At 46.3% G+C, this 19,166-nt stretch overlaps 1 protein-coding gene across 4 annotated transcripts in view; it reads left to right on the forward strand.

The window, feature by feature from the left end:
* Positions 1 to 2,438: 2,438 nt before the first annotated feature.
* TIMELESS (timeless circadian regulator) overlaps positions 2,439 to 19,166 on the forward strand; it is a 64,896-nt gene continuing 48,168 nt past the window's right edge. Inside the window, exons 1-2 of one of the 4 annotated variants that reach the window (XM_083427296.1) lie at positions 2,439 to 2,699; positions 18,946 to 19,071. In XM_083427296.1, the coding sequence (XP_083283422.1) occupies positions 18,975 to 19,071 (97 nt within the window). In that variant the 5' untranslated portion in view covers positions 2,439 to 2,699; positions 18,946 to 18,974. Of the gene's footprint in view, positions 2,700 to 4,965; positions 5,282 to 18,945; positions 19,072 to 19,166 lie in introns of those variants that run through there. The other 3 variants (XM_083427294.1, XM_083427297.1, XM_083427295.1) reach the window with 3 other exon arrangements.

The following is a 19,166-nucleotide window of genomic DNA, read 5'->3' on the forward strand; positions in this document are numbered from 1 at the left end:
AATAGGGACATCCTATAGCAGATAAAAGGTAAAGGTAAAGGGACCCCTGACCATTAGGTCCAGTCGTGACCGACTCTGGGGTTGCAGTGCTCATTTTGCTTTATTGACCGAGGGAGCCGGCGTACAGCTTCCGGGTCATGTGGCCAGCATGCCTAAGCCGCTTCTGGCGAACCAGAGCAGCGCATGGAAATGCTGTTTACCTTCCCGCCGAAGCAGTACCTATTTATCTACTTGCATTTTTGGCGTGCTTTCGAACTGCTAGGTTGGCAGGAGCAGGGACCAAGCAATGGGAGCTCACCCCATCGCGGGGATTTGAACCACTGACCTTCTGATCGGCAAGTCCTAGGCTCTGTGGTTTAACCCACAGCACCAGCTAAATATCTGTCTTATGCAAGACCCCGGTATTATTTCCTTTGCCTTCCCCGCAAAGAGACACCAAACAGATATTGTACCATCAACATCAACACCACCTTGGGGGGCAGGGACAACATGACACCATTTTGTCTATTGTGAAACATGATAACTAAGGGCTGCTAATATCTGTTTTGTGTACTACTGGTGCATATATATATATATATATAGGTGCAATATATATATATATATATATATATATATATATATATATATATATATATATATATGCATGCACACAAAGAGGTACAGAAATATGGGTGCACATACCTGGAACAGATGAGGGCAGTGGAGGGTGAGAAAAGAGGGAATGAGGGAAGGGAAGTAAAAATACAGCACAGAAACTGTCTGTCAGGCTCTGCCCACTGATGTGTGGATGGCATAGCGCTGAATAGCAACAACTATCCAAGCACAATGCCACAGAGATAGATAGATAGATAGAGAGAGAGACAGAGACAGAGACAGAGACAGAGAGAGACCAAGAGAGACCTGAACAACCCTTTTGTAAAATAAAGGCCCCCCAAGTTATGGGCTACGAAGTTCACAGGGAGACAGAAACCCATTGTGAACCTCCCTGAGGGCATCCTACTGAGGCTTCAGAAACTTCTTGATTTTTTTCCTTCCAGCCAAATAGTTCTACCAAACCCAGAAAAATCTTGATTGCAACCCTGGACGGACCACCATTATTCACTACTGTTGTTTTAAACTTTTAACCACACATCGAAATCTATTTTAAAAAGCAGGTTACACTTAAATCCGCCTCTTCCTTCAAGGAGTTCAGAGTGTTTAAAGATTGGCTGGCCGTTTCTGCATCTCCAAAAAAGTGGAAATGCATCATTATAGGGTCATCGAGTCCAACCCCCTGCAATGCAGGACTCTCAGCTAAAGCATACTTGGCAGGTGGCCATCAAACCTCTGCTTAAAAGCCTACAAGGAAGGAGAGTCCACGGCCTTCCACGAGTCCTGATGCTGCTATCAAGGCACACGAAGCTCAGCCTTTGTGAATGAGCCCTGAAAGCTTTCCTCCAGGCATTCCTGTCATATTAGGGGGAGAACTTTTTTGCAAAGTGATGAAAAAAAGGCATGCACTTTGCAATTTTTCAAAATAAACTTGTTCACCGCATAAAAGGTATTTCCCTGATGGTTTGTTGTTGTTTTTTAACTTCCGAGTTTTCAAATGATTTAAGATTTAGACAGATTTTTTCCTGAGCGCCTGGCGTCAAAAGAAAGCAATTTAAAACCACTGTTGTTGAGACATTTCATTTCGAATCTGCTAGACAGGGCCAGACACAGATTATGGTGACAGGTGGGCGTCCTAACCAGCCCCCAAAATCCTGGCTACGCCCAGGGCTGGATTTAGATTTGATGAGGCCCTAAGATACTAAAGGTAATGGAGCCCTTTACAGTGGTACATCAGGCTAAGTACTTAATTCGTTCTGGAGGTCCATACTTAACCTGAAACTGTTCTTAACCTGAAGCACCACTTTAGCTAATGGGGCCTCCTGCTGCCGCCGTGCCGCCAGAGCACAATTTCTGTTCTTATCCTGAAGCAAAGTTCTTAACCTGAAGCACTATTTCTGGGTTAGCAGTCTGTAACCTGAAGCATATGTAACCTGAAGCGTATGTAACCCAAGGTACCACTGTATATGTCCAGCTGTCCTTTATCAACAACAAATTGTTGCTGTTTTTTGTGTTGAATATATGGTAATTTATGGACCTAATATGGTAATTTATGGACCTAATAGGACCTAAATATGGACCTAAACCGTTTGCACAGAACAAAATATGTATTTTATCAAAGTACATCCTGTGTTTTTCCCCTTTAATTTTTTTGGGGGGGCCCCAAGAAAGTGGGGCCCTAAACTTTAGCTTAATCCAGCACTGACTACGCCCATGGTTGCTCGCAAAGCCTTCCTTTCTGCGCGCGCCTCCCCAACGGGCTGCAAAATTAACTTTTCGCTCCACCCCGTGGAAAGCGGAGGCGAGTGAACGCTCGCTTAAAAGGGCAATGCCAGGCTCGCGCGGCCGAGTTGAACCGAATGGCCTTACTTCTGAGCAAAAGGCGGCAGAGTCCTGCGCCTCCTCTGGCTAAGCCGGGCCTGTCGCCGGTGGCCCTTTTAAAAGGAGCGAGAGCGCATTCGCGCGCCATTTGGAATCCGGGAGGCGCGAGGAAGTCGGCAGCGCGGACAGGGAGGCGCTGCTGCTGCTGCTGCTCCTTCTCCTCCTCCCGGTGCAAAGTTAGGGCGGGAAACGACGCCGGTGCAGATGGAGCGGCTCGCGCGGGGCGGGTAAATATGGCGGTTTGGGGAGGCCGCGGTTCAGGTTTGCAAGGCGCATTGCTAAGCTCTTGGGGAATGCGCGCAGCCTGGCGCTACCCGGCTGCAGCCCGCTTGGCATTTGCTAGGGAACAAGTACAGTGGTACCTCGGGTTACAGACGCTTCAGGTTACAGACTCTGCTAACCCAGAAATAGTGCCTCGGGTTAAGAACTTTGCTTCAGGATGAGAACAGAAATCGTGTCCCGCGGCGCAGCGGCAGCGGGAGGCCTCATTAGCTAAAGTGGTGCTTCAGGTTAAGAACAGTTTCAGGTTAAGAACGGACCTCCGGAACGAATTATGTACTTAACCCGAGGTACCACTGTAATGGGATGGGGGGGGGGGGGAGGTGTTGGCAGGCAGTGTTACAATATGGCCTTGCCCTATCCAAGATGGAAGGGTATCTCTGTCAGAACAAGTCACAACTTGTTTTGAAATGAATCCCACTGGCTTGGGTAGAACTTAGTTCCCAACAGGGTTGTTGAGGTATATTTGGTCATTTTCTGTCCTCCCATTTTCCTGCAGATTCATGTTTGCGTACACATGCTTTAGATTTTAAAGGGGGAAGATAAACTAATCCCAAAGCATCTTTAAGCTTCTAAATACAGTGGTACCTCGGGTTACATACGCTTCAGGTTACAGACTCGGCTAACCCAGAAATAGTACCTCGGGTTAAGAACTTTGCTTCAGGTTGAGAACAGAAATCGTGTTGCGGCAGCGGGAAGCCTCATTAGCTAAAGTGGTGCTTCAGGTTAAAAACAGTTTCAGGTTAAGAACGGACCTGAACGAATTAAGTACTTAACCTGAGGTAGCACTGTAGTAGGGATGGGGGGGGGGGAGTCTGAGGTGTTTCTGCTGGCAACCTGGAGAAGGAGTTCAGGTTTGGGCGGAGGGTCCGGATGGGGGCATTAAGAGCACTCGGATGCCGTTGATCCTCCGTAGTCATCCTTGTTGGCCTTGGCGGTGGTGAGGTTTTTTGGGGAGGTGGGAGGACCGTGGCTTTAACAGCCCGCTCTGCGTCATCTACTGTATTGGGGGCAAGAGCCCCTATTCCTGTTGTTGTTGTTTAGTTGTGTCCGACTCTTTGTGACCCCCTGGACCAGAGCACGCCAGGCACTCCTGTCTTCCACTGCCTCCCGCAGTTTGGTCAAACTCATGTTCGCAGCTTCGAGAACACTGTCCAACCATCTCGTCCTCTGTCGTCCCCTTCTCCTTGTGCCCTCCATCTTTCCCAACATCAGGGTCTTTTCCAGGGAGTCTTCTCTTCTCATGAGGTGGCCAAAGTATTGGAGCCTCACCTTCAGGATCTGTCCTTCCAGTGAGCACTCAGGGCTGATTTCCTTCAGAATGGATAGGTTTGATCTTCTTGCAGTCCATGGGACCCTCAAGAGTGTTCTCCAGCACCATAATTCAAAAGCATCTATTCTTCGGTGATCAGCCTTCTTTATGGTCCAGCTCTCACTTCCATACATCACTACTGTGAAAACCATAGCTTTAACTGGGCGACCTCAAAACCAATCAAAGTTTGTAAAGAATGTATTTCCGGCTGCAGCAAGAAAGGGGCGCGGATGTTTTGACACACCAAGATCTGCGCGCTGTACAAAGGCTTGTCGCTCATACTTCTATGTTCTGTGTCGTCCCCGTCCCCCCCCCCCCCGCTTTTATGATTTGATTGCCTAAATTATGCCAATAAAGGCCGAATGTGTGTTCTTCTCCAAAGCTTTCACGCCAAAACAGCATGATGAGACAGCATTGGTTCTCCTTTGCGTGATGAGCTGTTTTATTAGTTGCGAAAAGCACGTTGCAGCCGGATTTTTTGTTGTTGTTGTTGTTAACACACTTTCCACCCGGCAGTGATTTGTTGGTTTTGGTCACCCAAGGAATGGGGGCGTTTCTCACCCCCCCCCCAACAAAAGCAAGCATTGTGCGGACCCGGAGACGTAACGGGAGGGTTGCGCTTGGAGATGTTATAATCTGAGGATGGAGATTTGTGAGAGAGGAGTATACTTCTCGCCAGGCATTCGCTCTAGCTGCCAATAACCCCGCGGCCGCTTAAAGCCCACCGATTCCCCCCGGTGGGATTTCCACAAAGCTAGCCGTAGCTCCTGGGATTTGCAAAGCGATGACACGCGCGTTTTGCAGAGCCTTGCCTCTTGCAAGCCTTGCTGCAGCTACCTGCCCGTTTCCCGCCTTCGCCCTTCCTATAGGCGCTCAGGAGGTTTTAAATTTTGCAGGAAGGCAGGACTCGCGCACGCGTCTCCCTGGCACGGCACCGAAGGCCTCTTCCCGTGTCGAGCAACTTCCGCTTGCGCGGAGGCTGTCATTGGCGGCTGCACGGCTTTGCGAGCATCTTGAAAACGCTGGAGACGCCGGATCTCTCCACCCACCCTCCCCGCGCTCTGTTTTCGGTATTTCTTGGAGATCGTAACAACACGGAGGAGACTTCTCTTTTTAAATAGCAGTAATAATAATTCAGGACCCGACCCCCCCCCCAGACCTTGCAAAGATTTCCTATATTCCATCTGCTCCAGATTAACGACCCCGGGTTAAATCCAGGTAAGGAAAGCACTTTTTCTGCCGCCCTTGCAAAACTTCTCGGCGTTGTTTTGTTTCGCCCTTGAGGTGGCTGCTTTTTTGTGATTGCCGTGGCAAGGAATCTGATGGAAGATAAAGAGGACATTACTTGGTCACAACAACTAAAGCGGTTGCTAACCAGTTTAGTGTATCTCTGGGGTCGATCATTGGAACTAATAAATGCATTTCAACGTGTGTGTGTCCCACCCTCCGTCATTATTTCAAACGTGTCTCCAACTGCTCATTTGTAATTTCTCTAGGTATTGCTTCTGCTGAAGGGAGACTGGTTTTTCCCAGCACTCAGAAGCAAAGTATTTGTATCTTTGGAGAATTGCAGCCTTCATTGCTAGGTGCCCACAACACCTTTAGCATACTGTTGTTCACAGCACCCTGAGAGGATTGAAGGTGCAGGAGCAGTAGGAATGCCTACTAGTATAGATGAGCAGCACTACTTATAATTTTACATGTTTTGTATTTTTTTTATTGCAAGCTGCTGTGAGGACCTTGGAGTTAAAAAGTGGGGGGGGGGGGGGGGATATAAACAGGTTTTGCCATCTCTCCTTGCCTGGGCAGAGCATTAACTTTTCATTTTTGCTCCTTTAAATTCTGAGAGCTCAGTACTTGCAAAATTGTGCAATATTTGATTGTTTTATTAAACTAGGAATAACTGCTCGTCCTCATCTTTTTCATCTCTTTAGCCATATACAATGGTGCCCCACAAGACGAATGCCTCGCAAGACGGAAAACCCGTAAGACGAAAGGGTTTTCCGTTTGCAGAGGCGCTTCGCAAGACGAATTTCCCTATGGGCTTGCTTTGCAAGATGAAAATTGACGAAAAATTTTGAATTTTTTTTCCGCTCCAAAACCCCTTTTTCTGAAGCGCTAAGCTGCTAAAAGCATTTTAGCAGCAAAACCGCTAATCCCTTAAGCCTTAAAAAGCCGTTTTTAGCCCTTAAACTGTCAATAGCGCTAATAGCGCTAATCCGCCAATGGGCTTGCTTCGCAAGACGAAAAAACCGCAAGACGAAAAGACTCGCGGAACGGATTCTTTTCGTCTTGCGAGGCACCACTGTAAACCTGTTCTGCTTCCATTACATTGTAACCGGCTACAGCTGTGCTACTGATGCTGACCAACACTGACACAAGCATAGAGTTAAATTTACATTATTCTTCTCTTCCCTCCCCTCCCTCAGTTTTACATTCACATCAATCCTGTGAGGTAGGTTGCACTGCCAGACTATGACTGGCCCAAGGACAGCCAGTAAACTTCACTGAGGAGTCTTTAGTCCTAATCCTCCCTACTTTGTACTACTTTGTTGTTGTTGTTGTTGTTTAGTCGTTTAGTCGTGTCCAACTCTTCGTGACCCCATGGACCAGAACTCCTGACTTCCACTGCCTCCCGCAGTTTGGTCAAACTCATGTTCGTAGCTTCGAGAACACTGTCCAACCACCTCGTCCTCTGTTGTCCCCTTCTCCTTGTGCCCTCCATCTTTCCCAACACCAGGGTCTTTTCCAGGGAGTCTTGTCTTCTCATGAGGTGGCCAAAGTATTGGAGTCTCAGCTTCAGGAGTCTCACTCCTTCCAGTGAGCACTCAGGGCTGATTTCCTTCAGAATGGAGAGGTTTGATCTTCTTGCAGTCCATGGGACTCTCAAGAGTCTCCTCCAGCACCATAATTTGAAAGCATCAATTCTTCAGCGATCAGCATTCTTTATGGTCCAGCTCTCACTTCCCTTAGTACTCCTAAGCCCTGTTGAAACCAATAGACTTGCTTCTGAATAGGCATGGCACAGATTGCTTTGGTGAGAGCGGACTTGAACATGGTCTTCCCAGTACTAATCTGACACTACCCAGTACAGCACACAGAATATTGCCATTCGCAAAGATTTAAGCTAGAAAGACTCCAATCTTCCTTCCAGTGTTGTGGTGGTTTGTCTGGCAGGACCATATATCAGTCTGAGTGGGTATGGCAAGAAAGCAGTCTTGAGTGGGATGTGGGTGTTCATTTCCTGAACAGAAAGTCTGAGGGTACACACTGTATTCTAGAAATTCTGCTGTCTGAAATTCGTTGGCTTTAATACATTGCCTTCATTTAATACAAAGACTTCATTTGCTGTGCAGAATGTTCTGTCTCAGTCTACAGATTTCTTTGCTATTCAGGCATATCCTTAACTTTATGAATGCAATGATTTGCATGGTACGTGAAGTGCTTATTGCATCCTATGTAACAGAATATTCTTGCAACCTTAAGATAGGTTAGATCACATCTCATTCTCTTTGAGTATCTCTTTTCCAACAAAGAGACATCACTCAGTGCTCTGTTTTAAGTGTTCGTCTTGCCCTGGCCATTTCCCATATGTGCCTGTCCTCAGGGCCCATCTGTAGACTAAACTCCAAAATTATTATTATTGTTAATGTTATGATTATTATTAAATTTGCAAACTGCCCTTGATCTGTAGATCTCAGGGCAGTTCACAGCATCAAACCACAAGATAAAAATACAAAATGCATAATAAAAACAAGAACGAAACAATAACCACCCTCTCCCGCCCCCCCCCCCAAAGTACTGCAACCATAACACCAAAATTCAGCAATCCCAATGAACTATAAAAACATTTGTGTAAATTCTGCACAGGTTATTGCTTCTATGGTGCAGGTTACTCTTGGCAAGGAAGAGTTTAAAGGAGAAGAACATATTTGTGGAACTTATCAAAACAAAAAATGAATTGTTTAAATTTTGAAAAGAAAGCAGGAATGGGAGGTGATTTCATGTGTTCCTGTTAAAGTCCCAAATGGAATTAATAAACCTTTTAAAAAAAGAGTCTGTGTAGTATTTGATGCATGCACTAGATCAGGGGTCAGCAACCTTTTTCAGCCGTGGGCCGGTCCACCATCCCTCAGGGCATGTAGTGGGCCGGACTATATTTTGAAAAAAAAATATGAATTAATTCCTATGCCCCACAAATAACCCTGAGATGCATTTTAAATAAAAGCACACATTCTGCTCATGTAAAAACAACAGGCACGCCCCACAAATAACCCAGAGATGCATTTTAAATAAAAGGACACATTCTACTCATGTAAAAACACACTGATTCCCAGACTTAGGTTGCCTATCCCTGCACTAGAAGGACGAGAGAAAGAGAATGGTTCCACTGATTTATTTGGGAAGATTTAAAAGCTAATTCAAATAATTCTTTTAAGTAGTGTGCGTAAGGATAACTGAATTCAGGGGGCTTCCAAGTGTGTTTAAGGCTGCATTCCCATCCTGTGGACATTGAAGAAGTCTTACTTATGAGTAAAATTGCATAGGCTAGCATTGGAGAGTCCGGGGGAGGCATATACTATAGTGTTTTTGTCCTCCCATTTTAAGTGATGCACTTGACTCAAGGCTCCGTTGGTACTTTTCGGTGAGTGACAGTTTTCAGTATTCAACACCTTGAGAGGCTGTGCAATTAGCCCCACGTGCCCCCTTCCTTTCCCTTCTCCCTCCTGCAGCCTCCCCGCACTGCTAGGTGTTCAAAAGGAATGCTAGCGTTATTATCACATGCAAGTGCCCAGCATTGCCTTCTACTCCTGTCACGTTGCTTTCCTATATTCCTTTCCCGCCTGCTTTGCCCTGCTCACGTGTGCATGCCGGCTGCTCCCACCCTGCTTGCAGAAACGGAGGTGTGACGATCCAAGTAGGATGGGTTGCTGGGTTTGTCTCTTCTTTGCTCCCTGCTTAATTTCACAAACTTGTAAATATATGTGGCTTGCTCTGTTGCTTGCAAGTTTTATTCAAACCTGTCGCTGTTTCATTCCCTCTGGGGATCTGTATAATTTGCATAGAATATTAGGTGGAATTTGCTGTCTCTTCTCCTCAGTTCACAGGCATGTGTGTGCAGACTTTGACTGGATATGGAAATCTGTCGCTTTCCAATTTTTGCTGCTCACTCAGCTGTGATGGAAGTACGCTATTAGCCCTTTCTAAAATTCAGCTCGTTTGGAGAAGGAACTTCTGAGTGAACTCTTGTGCCTTGCAAGCTGATGAATCTGCACTAGCCTTTAAAAATCCTGGAGAGATTGTGTTTTTTGGGGAGTGGGGGGGGGGGTCTGTGCCACAACTGTACAATGCAGAGTTCTAAGACTGCAAAAACCACTGAGTGCAACAGGAAAAAAGTTTCTGTGTGCACCAGCAGTAGGGCTGGTGCACACAGATATATCACCAGCTAAATGTTGTGATAGGGCCACGGGTGGCGCTGTGGGTTAAACCACAGAGCCTAGGACTTGCCGATCAGAAGGTCAGCGGTTCGAATCCCCGCGATGGGGTGAGCTCCCGTTGCTTGGTCCCTGCTCCTGCCAACCTAGCAGTTTGAAAGCCTGTCAATGTGCAAGTAGATAAATAGGTACTGCTCCGGCGGGAAGGTAAACGGGGTTTCCGTGCGCTGCTCTGGTTCGCCAGAAGCGCCTTAGTCATGCTGGCCACATGACCTGGAAGCTGTATGCTGGCTCCCTCCCTCGGCCAATAAAGCGAGATGAGCGCCGCAACCCCAGAGTCGGTCACGACTGGACCTAATGGTCAGGGGTCCCTTTACCTTTTTAAACATTGTGATATATCAGTATATCACAAGGTCTGAAATAAGGATGGAACTATGTAGAGGCGAAAAGTAGGGCTTGGGCGTTCAACATCGTGATATATCACTAGCTAAACAGCTAGTGTAGCATCGCAATTCGCGATACGTGACCAGATCAAAAGTTATGAAACCGTTATTACGCTATGGACATCAAGCTGGTTTTGGACGATATATTGCCCAGCCCTAGTGTGTGAATTAAAAATAGCTGGGGGAGTCTGCAGTACCCCCTTCCCCCCCACATACTGGGGGGACTAGTCCCCCTCCATCTAGATATCTGATCACCTTGTGAGTACTGATGGAATCAAGGTAGCTCATGGTCTTCTTGTTGTTTTTTAAATGTGAAACATGCAGGAATAGTTTGCAGAACAGTAATCTATTTGAGGAGGGCTTCCGTACATGCTGGTGATGGTTGGAAATGGGGTAAACTTGATGAGTTGTGCAAAATGCTTGCAAATGGGAGAGATTCAAAGCGTCGTCGTTGGCCAGCTAGCCAGGCCCTGTAAGTTCTGCCACCCATGGGCAAAATTTGCTTTGGACACAAAAGGAGAACGTTTTCCTGGCCATCTTCAAATGATGCCTTGTCTCTTTTGAAACACCTTTTGCCGATCCATCAGTGTTGTGCTGGGGGTGGGGCTGCTTTCTTGACCCACTTCACATTCACTGGCTTTTGTTAGCGCACACAGCGGTGCAGAGAGCGGTTGAGAATGCGGCCTGTTATCCAACTCAGGTACACTTTCCCTGGTAGGCTATTGACTTTCTCATACTTCCCCAGGGGGCCAGTTTCCTTGGAAATTTGAATGAAACTAGGCCCCAGTCACCTGCGGGGAGGAGCAAGAAACCACATGTGAGCTGTGGCTCACAGGGTGCCTAAATAAGCTGTGGTGTGCAGGGTTGTTTTGGATCAATGTGGTTGCATTGTAAGAACTGAGGCCAGTGAGGGCTGAAAACAGTTTTCCTGGGGATTCTCATTGTCTTCATTTTACTCCAAAATTTCAAGAAAAACCCAGGGTCCTGGTACCCCCAAAGACCTACCTGTGCACACAACAATTCTTTCTTTCCTTCTTTCCTTATCTTAGTTTTACTTCGTTTTAACTGCAGATTCAGAGAGATAGGAAAGTTGTAAGCGCCATCTTTTATATAGGGCTTTATAGTGTATACAGCAGGCCTTTGCCCCCTGATGTTGTACTCCAGCTCCCATCATCACTGGCCATTGGCCATGCTGGTTGGGACTGGTGGGGGTTGGGAGCCCAGTAACACCTCAAAGGTCACAGGTCCTCCCCATTCTCCTGGGTTATTATTATTATTATTATTTTAATATAATATTTATTACTTTTTGAACAATTCAAACATTACAAAACCAAACATAGACAGAAAAATAAAAACCTATACAATACAATATAAAAACACCACATAACACTAAACACAAAAACTAAACAAAACAATATAAAACACTCAAACAATTTCAATATCATATCTTTCATTCACTTCTTTCACCAACCTCCTCACACCTCCCTTTTTGTATTCCACTTCTGTCAAATGTTTCAGCAATTCCTTTCCATCTTCCTCTGTTATCTGTCCTATAATTATCCTAACACATTCTAACCTTATTTTACCTTTAAAATTCCATTAATCTATTTATACTTAAATCCTTATAACATTTCTACTGAAGCCATATAACTTCATTCAAGCATTTTAACCCCATTCTTCTGGGTTATAACGCTTTGCATATGACGTCCCAATCCTTAAAACAATTCCTGTACGGTAGGTTAGCGTTTTGTCCATACCGGAGATGGAGGTGAGTCACAGCTTGCCCAAATCCGCATAATTATGACGCAAGAATTATACAGTGGTACATCAGGTTACAGACGCTTCAGGTTACAGATTCCGCTAACTCAGAAATAGTACCTCGGGTACAGAAATTGTGCTCCGGCAGCGGGAGGCCCCATTAGCTAAAGTGGTGCTTCATGTTAAGAGCAGTTTCAGGTTAAGAACAGACCTCCGGAACAAATTAAGTACTTAACCCGAGGTACCACTGTACTGATATCTCCTAGTCTATATGCTGTTCTAACAGCCAAGTGTCAGAATCTCCTTTGCCACGATGAAGTAGGGCCGATGCTTACAAATGAAGAAATGCATGGAGGACGTGAAACCGCTTGCTGTGCCAGTGAGATGTTGATAAATGGTGGCTCACCCAGTGTTAGAAGCTGAGATGTTTAATCTAGGTGCCAAATGACTCCTTAAACTGGTGGTTTTCAACCAGTGTGCCATAGCACCCTGGGCTGTCTTGAATGATAGTCAGGGATGCCGTAGGCAACACTGGCCTCTGTCCCTCCATCCTCTGACGCCCTCTCACATCTCTGCCTCCCAAAGGCTTGCATAGCTGTTTATTGCAGCAGCCCTGGCTATAAGCTCCATAGGTGAATGGTGCCTCTGGGAGGGCACCTCTATTTGGGGCAGGGGCGAGCAGCTCAAAGACTGGGGCAGCAGCTATGGCTGCCCAGAGGACTCCCAAGGAGAGGGGAGAGGAGGCTGAGGGAACACTACACAAGGGAGGGTGTTCAAAAAGGGTGAGAGGCTGCCAGCTTTGCAGGCAAGGAGTGACACAGCTGGGCTCCTGAGCCACACAAGGGTGCCCAAAAAAGAATATAGTTGGTTAAGGGAGCCATGAACTCAAAAAGGTTGAAAACCTCTGCCCTAAACCAAGGTTGCAGTCACCAGAACGGAATGTCTATTTGCCATTTTGGGGCACAACTGCTCTAAAGTCTTTATTTTTCAACTGATGGACGGACTGACTGATTCTCAGTTAAACATCTGACTAGTTCAGATGACAGCCTTGAAAGCCAGGCTAAGAACTTTGAGAACTTAAAAGAAGAAAAGTTACTTGATCCAGGGATATATATTGGCTTATTCCAACCTCTTTTTCTTAATGGTGACTGCTCTTGCTTGGGGGCAATTAGGTCCCAGAAATACTTTCCGCTGATCTGGTTAACGCGGTCCTTTTCCCTGAAATTTGTAGTGGTTCAAAGAGATCTATCTACCTGCTGCTGCTCATGTTCATGTTATCACACAGAGTAGCTGCAGCAAAATGAAGTGGCCACTGTGGAGATTCTGGTTCCAAGACACATCATCTTTTGGTTTTGAAATGGAGGAGGTGGCAAGGTTCAAGCCTGACTGGGAGCCATGCTGCATAACCTCAGGTGGTGGGTGTGACTGATCTTCAGTGGAAGATCTGTACTCCCCTGCGGGCATCTCCTTGCATAATTATGGTTGCTTCACATGTTCCAGGATTAAGCCCTTGGTTTCAGAGTAGGTTTTAAGGCAGAGCCTGACTCAGAGCACTGGGCCTAGACCCATAGGAAGAGAAGGATTTAATGTGAGCAGGCCATTTAGAGTTTTTTAGCAAGGCCTGCTCAGCCATTAGGCAGGGTGCGGCTGCTGCCTCAGGCAGCAGAAGCCCCTGAAACAGCGCCCCCACGGCCGCCCTGCCTCCACCACTGCCAGCGACGGAGAAGCAGCGCCAACATCTGCACCAGTTTCGGGTGAGATCACATCCATTTGGGGTGTGAGCTCACCCCAAACCAGCATGATTTCGCCTGAAATTGACATGGATGCAGCACAGCGGTTGCGGCAAGCAGTAGCGGCAACAGGTCTGGTGGCGGCAGTGTTAGAAACTCAGAGATATAATCTTTGCTGTTTAGTCGTTTAGTCGTGTCCAACTCTTTGTGACCCCATGGACCAGAGCGCGCCAGGCACTCCTGTCTTCCACTGCCTCCCGCAGTTTAGTCAAACTCATGCTGGTAGCTTCGAGAACACTGTCCAACCACCTTGTCCTCTGTCGTCCCCTTCTCCTTGTGCCCTCCATCTTTCCCCGCATCAGGGTCTTTTCCAGGGAGTCTTCTCATGAGGTGGCCAAAGTATTGGAGCCTCAGCTTCAGGATCTGTCCTTCCAGTGAGCACTCAGGGCTGCTTTCCTTCAGAATGGATCGGTTGGATCTTCTTGCAGTCCATGGGACTCTCAAGAGTCTCCTCCAGCACCATAATTCAAAAGCATCAATTCTTCGGCAATATAGATATAAGCTAGGCGCCAATTGTCTCCATAAACCAGGGTTATAGCTGGCAAAACAGACGACCTAGTTGCCATTTTTGGGGCCGGACGGTTCAAAAAGTTATATCTTTCAATACGACTTTTAGGTTCCTGAAATTCATTCCGATAGTGCAGATAAAATATACTGGATAGAGTTCTACAGGATGTGGTTGCTAGTGTGTGAAAACAGTCAAGATTCAAGGACACCTCAGGCACGCACCTCCAGATGGTGGAGACATCTGGTGCCATCTTGGTGCCTGAGCATCTTCACCTGGTCGCAAGAGGCCGATAGCCAGGTACAAAGTGCGCTTGGCGCCTGGGTAATTTCGAACGGTGGTCAGCCTGCCCCTACAGCGCTGGTCTTACTTGCCAATTCTCCATAACGAGACTTCAAGCTGCCGCTTGCCAGAGGTTGTGCTAAAATGTCAAAATCCCTATCTTCCCCCACTGAATATTGCATCCACCTAACCAAGATACCCCAGAGGTATCTGAGCATGAGTCTTAAGTTACCGTATTTTTTGCTCTATAAGACTCACTTTTTCCCTCCTAAAAAGTAAGGGGAAATGTGTGTGCGTCTTATGGATCAAATGCAGGCTGCACAGCTATCCCAGAAGCCAGAACAGCAAGAGGGATTGCTGCTTTCACTGTGCAGTGATCCCTCTTGCTGTTCTGGCTTCTGAGATTCAGAATTTTTTCCCCCCTTGTTTTCCTCCTCCAAAAACTAGGTGCGTCTTGTGGTCTGGTGCGTCTTATAGAGCGAAAGAAACGGTATGTGGTTGCAGAAGAGGTTTGGGCTCCCAAACATTTCTCCTCAACTTGCACACACACACATACGCATCCTCCCTGCTGCATAGTGACCTAGGTTATCGTGACATCCTAGAGACTGGAAAGTAGGTTAGAATTCTGCAGCGCTTTGTGTAAGTGGGCCAGTTACACAAACCAGGTTACGTCCTGTCATTTTGAACTCAGCGTGAACTCCAGTAGCGGTGGATTGGGGTGAGTTAAGAAGGGGTTGCCTTGTCGAGAAGTGGTGGAGAAAACGCATCTCCTTTTCCTGCTCCTCTTTAGCAGCCCAAAGTTTTGCCAGTTGTCTGCAGTCTTCTAGTTCCCAGCAGCTTCTCTCTTTCCCTCTCGTCTTAAAAGCGCCAGGAATTTTGGAAGCAATCCAGCTGCATTCGTCTGAGGAGTTTGCGTGCATGAAGCCCCAGGAACCGGAAGGTTCTGCTGGTAAAATAAACTTACACAGGAGTAACGTGAGAAATCCCTTCTCTGCTTTCTGATCTGTAAGCCAGGAAAGGAGTTTTATCTGTCCTCCCTCTCTTGATCTTCTTCATGGTTCTTTAAGGCTGTGGCAGTTCTGTGATATCCCTGCTTCAATAGCCTTGGCTATTGGAAAAACCAAGGTTCAGGGCATGGGCAGGCGATGGCAGAAGCGTTTCTGAAGATCTATAGTCAATTTGCATGGAAATCTTAGTTTGCTGTAGAGAAGACCTATGCAACAGCTCTGCCTGTTTTAGCATGCTTTAGCTTCTGAGCAAAGGGTCTGCAGATTTTGGCTGAGATTAATAGCCAAGCCTTGTTTCCGGCGAAGTTCTACTTTTTCACTTGTTGACCTGCAGAGACAAGGTAAGTCTCTTTTGCATTCCCTGGCAAGGGACAAGTAGCGGCTGTAGCACGTTTACGGCAATCTTTCTTGTCCATCCCATGACTCTGGTTGGTGCTGTGTCCCAGCAAACTAACTTAAATGTCTGTTCACCTGCTGGTAGTAATATTTGAGGATCGCAGCTTCTGAAGTTTGCTAATTGCATGGGAGAGGGGGGCAGGGAGCTGCAATTAGCTAATTTGTGGGGTAATAAAGGGACGCGGGTGGCGCTGTGCGTTAAACCACAGAGCCTAGGGCTTGCCGATCAGAAGATTGGCAGTTCGAATCCTTCAACAGGGTGAGCTCCCGTTGCTCGGTCCCTGCTCCTGCCCACCTAGCAGTTCGAAAGCACGTCAAAGTGCAAGTAGATAAATAGGTACCACTCCGGCGGGAAGGTTAATGGCGTTTCCATGCGCTGTTCTGGTTTGCCAGAAGAGGCTTAGTCATGCTGGCCACATGACCCGGAAGTTGTACTCCGGCTCCCTCGGCCAATAAAGTGAGATGAGCGCCGCAACTCCAGAGTTAGCCACGACTGGACCTAATGGTCAGGGGTCCCTTTACCTTTTTAAAGGGGAAGAAAATTGCATAGCCATAGGAAAACGTGGATTGTATGAACCCGATCTCCTAATGTGGCCAAACAAGGGTGGTCTTGGCTGTGTCTACCTGATAGCCAATTAGTAGGTGATCCGTTTGGCTTCTGTTGATTCTGCATTCGCAAAGGATTGTGAATTTTGACTTGGTTGTGTGACTACTACAGTTGGGAGACTCAGGTTCTTGATAGCATCCCTTTAAAAAAAAAAGCTGTGTGGATAAACATGAGTTCACACAGTCATTTAAGATCAGGCATAGGCAAACTCCGGCCCTCCAGATGTTTGGGATTACAATTCCCACCATCCCAGACCACTGGTCCTGTTAGCTAGGGATGATGGGAACTGTAGTCTCAAACATCCGGAGGGCCGGAGTTTGATTATGCCTGCTTAAGATGGTGGTTCTGTGGATCCTAGGCAATGAATTTGTATCTCAGTTGGGAGACTATAGGAGAGTCTGTTGTATTAATTTTTTGTAGCCAACGTTTATTTATATAGAGTATGACATGTTGCAGACGCCTGCAAAAAACCACCAGGGCAGTCCCTCTGACTTTCAACACTGCCCTCAGTAATTACTTGGGCCACGCAGAAAATGGCATGTGCTTTAAAAGGATTATCAACATCTGGGGATATGAGAGGGAGTGTATGAGAACTATGTGGTATTTTATTTCCTTTCTCCAGATTTTGAGATAATGGCAAGAGTTGTTGCCAGCTTATCTTGCTTGCTGAAGCCAGACATACTGTACATTATTTTATTTTTTTGCATTTGCACTCCATGTTTCCCCCTTCAATATGCCATATATGTTTTATGCCTATCCTCAGTTAATTCCCACAACAACCGATGTAAGTGAGGCTGAGAAGCAGCAACAGAGTGGGGATTTGAACCCGAGCCTCGTAGCCCAGAGCCTATTAGAACAGCAATCAGCAGAAAAAGGAGGGGTCATCAAGGAGGACTGTGCTTCAAAATACAGTGGTGCCCCGCAAGACGAATGCCTCGCAAGACGGAAAACCCGCTAGACGAAAGGGTTTTCCGTTTTGGAGGTGCTTCGCAAAACGAATTTGCTATGGGCTTGCTTCGCAAGACGAAAATGTCTTGCGAGTTCCTGCGGGGTTTTTCCCCAGCCCCTAAGCCGCTTAACAGCTGTTCTCTAAGCCGCTTAACAGCTGATGCTAAGCCGCTTAACAGCTGATCTAAGCCGCTTATCAGCTGATCCACTAAGCCGCTAATAGCCTTTTAGCAGCTAATCCACTAATCCCTTAATAGCCGCTAATCCCTTAATAGCCGCTAAACCGCTAATAGCGCTAATCCGCTAATGGGCTTGCTTCGCAAGACGAAAAAAACCGCAAGACGAAGAGACTCTCGGAACAGATTCTTTTCGTCTTGAGAGGCACCACTGTATTAAAATTGAGAACAGTGTGGAAAAAGCCCCCTGCGTGATTATAGAAATAAGGAATGGTCAAATAAAACAAGATAGTGAGTTATACCAGCGACTGATCGCAAGAGGAGATTGTTAATATCAGAATTGGAAAATTGTGAAGTAATAAAGAAGATAGCAGAAAGATAAAGGATGGGCATTTGGCTTTTGAAATCCAGAACACAGGAAGTCCCACTGAAATTAATTAATTCGGATTATATAATTGGCTATATTGTTTTTTGCATGTGGAAAGATTTGGTTTGAATTTGTTATTAATATGAATGTTTTTTTTAATTGGAAAATGAATAAAAATTATTTACAAAAAAAGAGGGGGGAAAGAACCCTAGCCTTGTGAGGTTTTTTGTTATAAATACATTTTATTAGTTTTTAACATATTAATTAACATTCATACAGCAGAACTTCACATCTTATACAATATTTTTTGGACTTCCGTCAACGCCTCTGATGATTTTCCGTTCTTATCACTTATTATACATTTCTTAATTTCATATTACCTTTAATTATCTTTAACTAATAATTCTCCTCATTGTCTTTTTTGCAATATTTCAAAAAAACCACCTTACAAAACTTCTTGCAAACCTACTAGTGTAATCTGTCCATCACAAATACTTTTCAAATGCAGTAGTGCATAAATTTCCTCGTCTTCTGAGAATCTCTGGTCTCACAGGTTTCGAATCCTTCCTGTTAGTTTATCTAATTCTGCATAGTCCATCAATTTCATTCTCCATTCTTCTTTCATCGGTAATTTTTTTGCTTCCAGTTTTGTGCCAAAGCCTCGTGAGATTCTAGTCCGACACAGTAACCCCTGGCAAGCCAGTGCCTGGATTTCTGCAGGCAACAAAAGCCGTTTTGTTTTACTGAGCTGCTGCCCTTTTTTGTGAATGACCATGCAACTCCATAGGGACGTGGGTGGCACTGTGGGTTAAACCACAGAGCCTAGGACTTTGCCGATCAGAAGGTTGGCGGTTCGAATCCTCGCGACAAGGTGAGCTCCCATTGCTCGGTCCCTGCTCCTGCCAACCTAGCAGTTCGAAAGCACCTCAAAGTGCAAGTAGATAAATAGGTACTGCTCCGGCGGGAAGGTAAACGGCGTCTCCGTGCGCTGCCAGAAGTGGCTTAGTCATGCTGGCCACATGACCCGGAAACTGTACCCTGGCTCCCTCGGCCAATAAAGCGAGATGAGCACCGCAACCCCAGAGTCGGCCACGACTGGACCTAATGGTCAGGGGTCCCTTTACCTTTATGCAACTCCATGGCTTAATATTGCTTCTGTTCTCCGCAGGCTCCCTTCTTTCATTTAGGCTGAGATTTATGGACTTGTACATGATGAATTGCGAACTCTTGGCGACGTGCAGTGCCCTGGGCTTCTTGGAAGGGGACATCTACCACAAAGAGCCGGATTGCTTAGGTGAGAGACCCCAGGGGGTAGCAGGTGTATATTGGAGATTTAAAGAGGGGGCGGTATGCCTGTCACAAGGAGACTCATTAATGGAGCCAGTTGAT

Source organism: Podarcis tiliguerta (assembly GCF_965153285.1).
Source record: "Podarcis tiliguerta genome assembly, chromosome: 2".
NCBI lineage: Eukaryota > Metazoa > Chordata > Lepidosauria > Squamata > Lacertidae > Podarcis > Podarcis tiliguerta.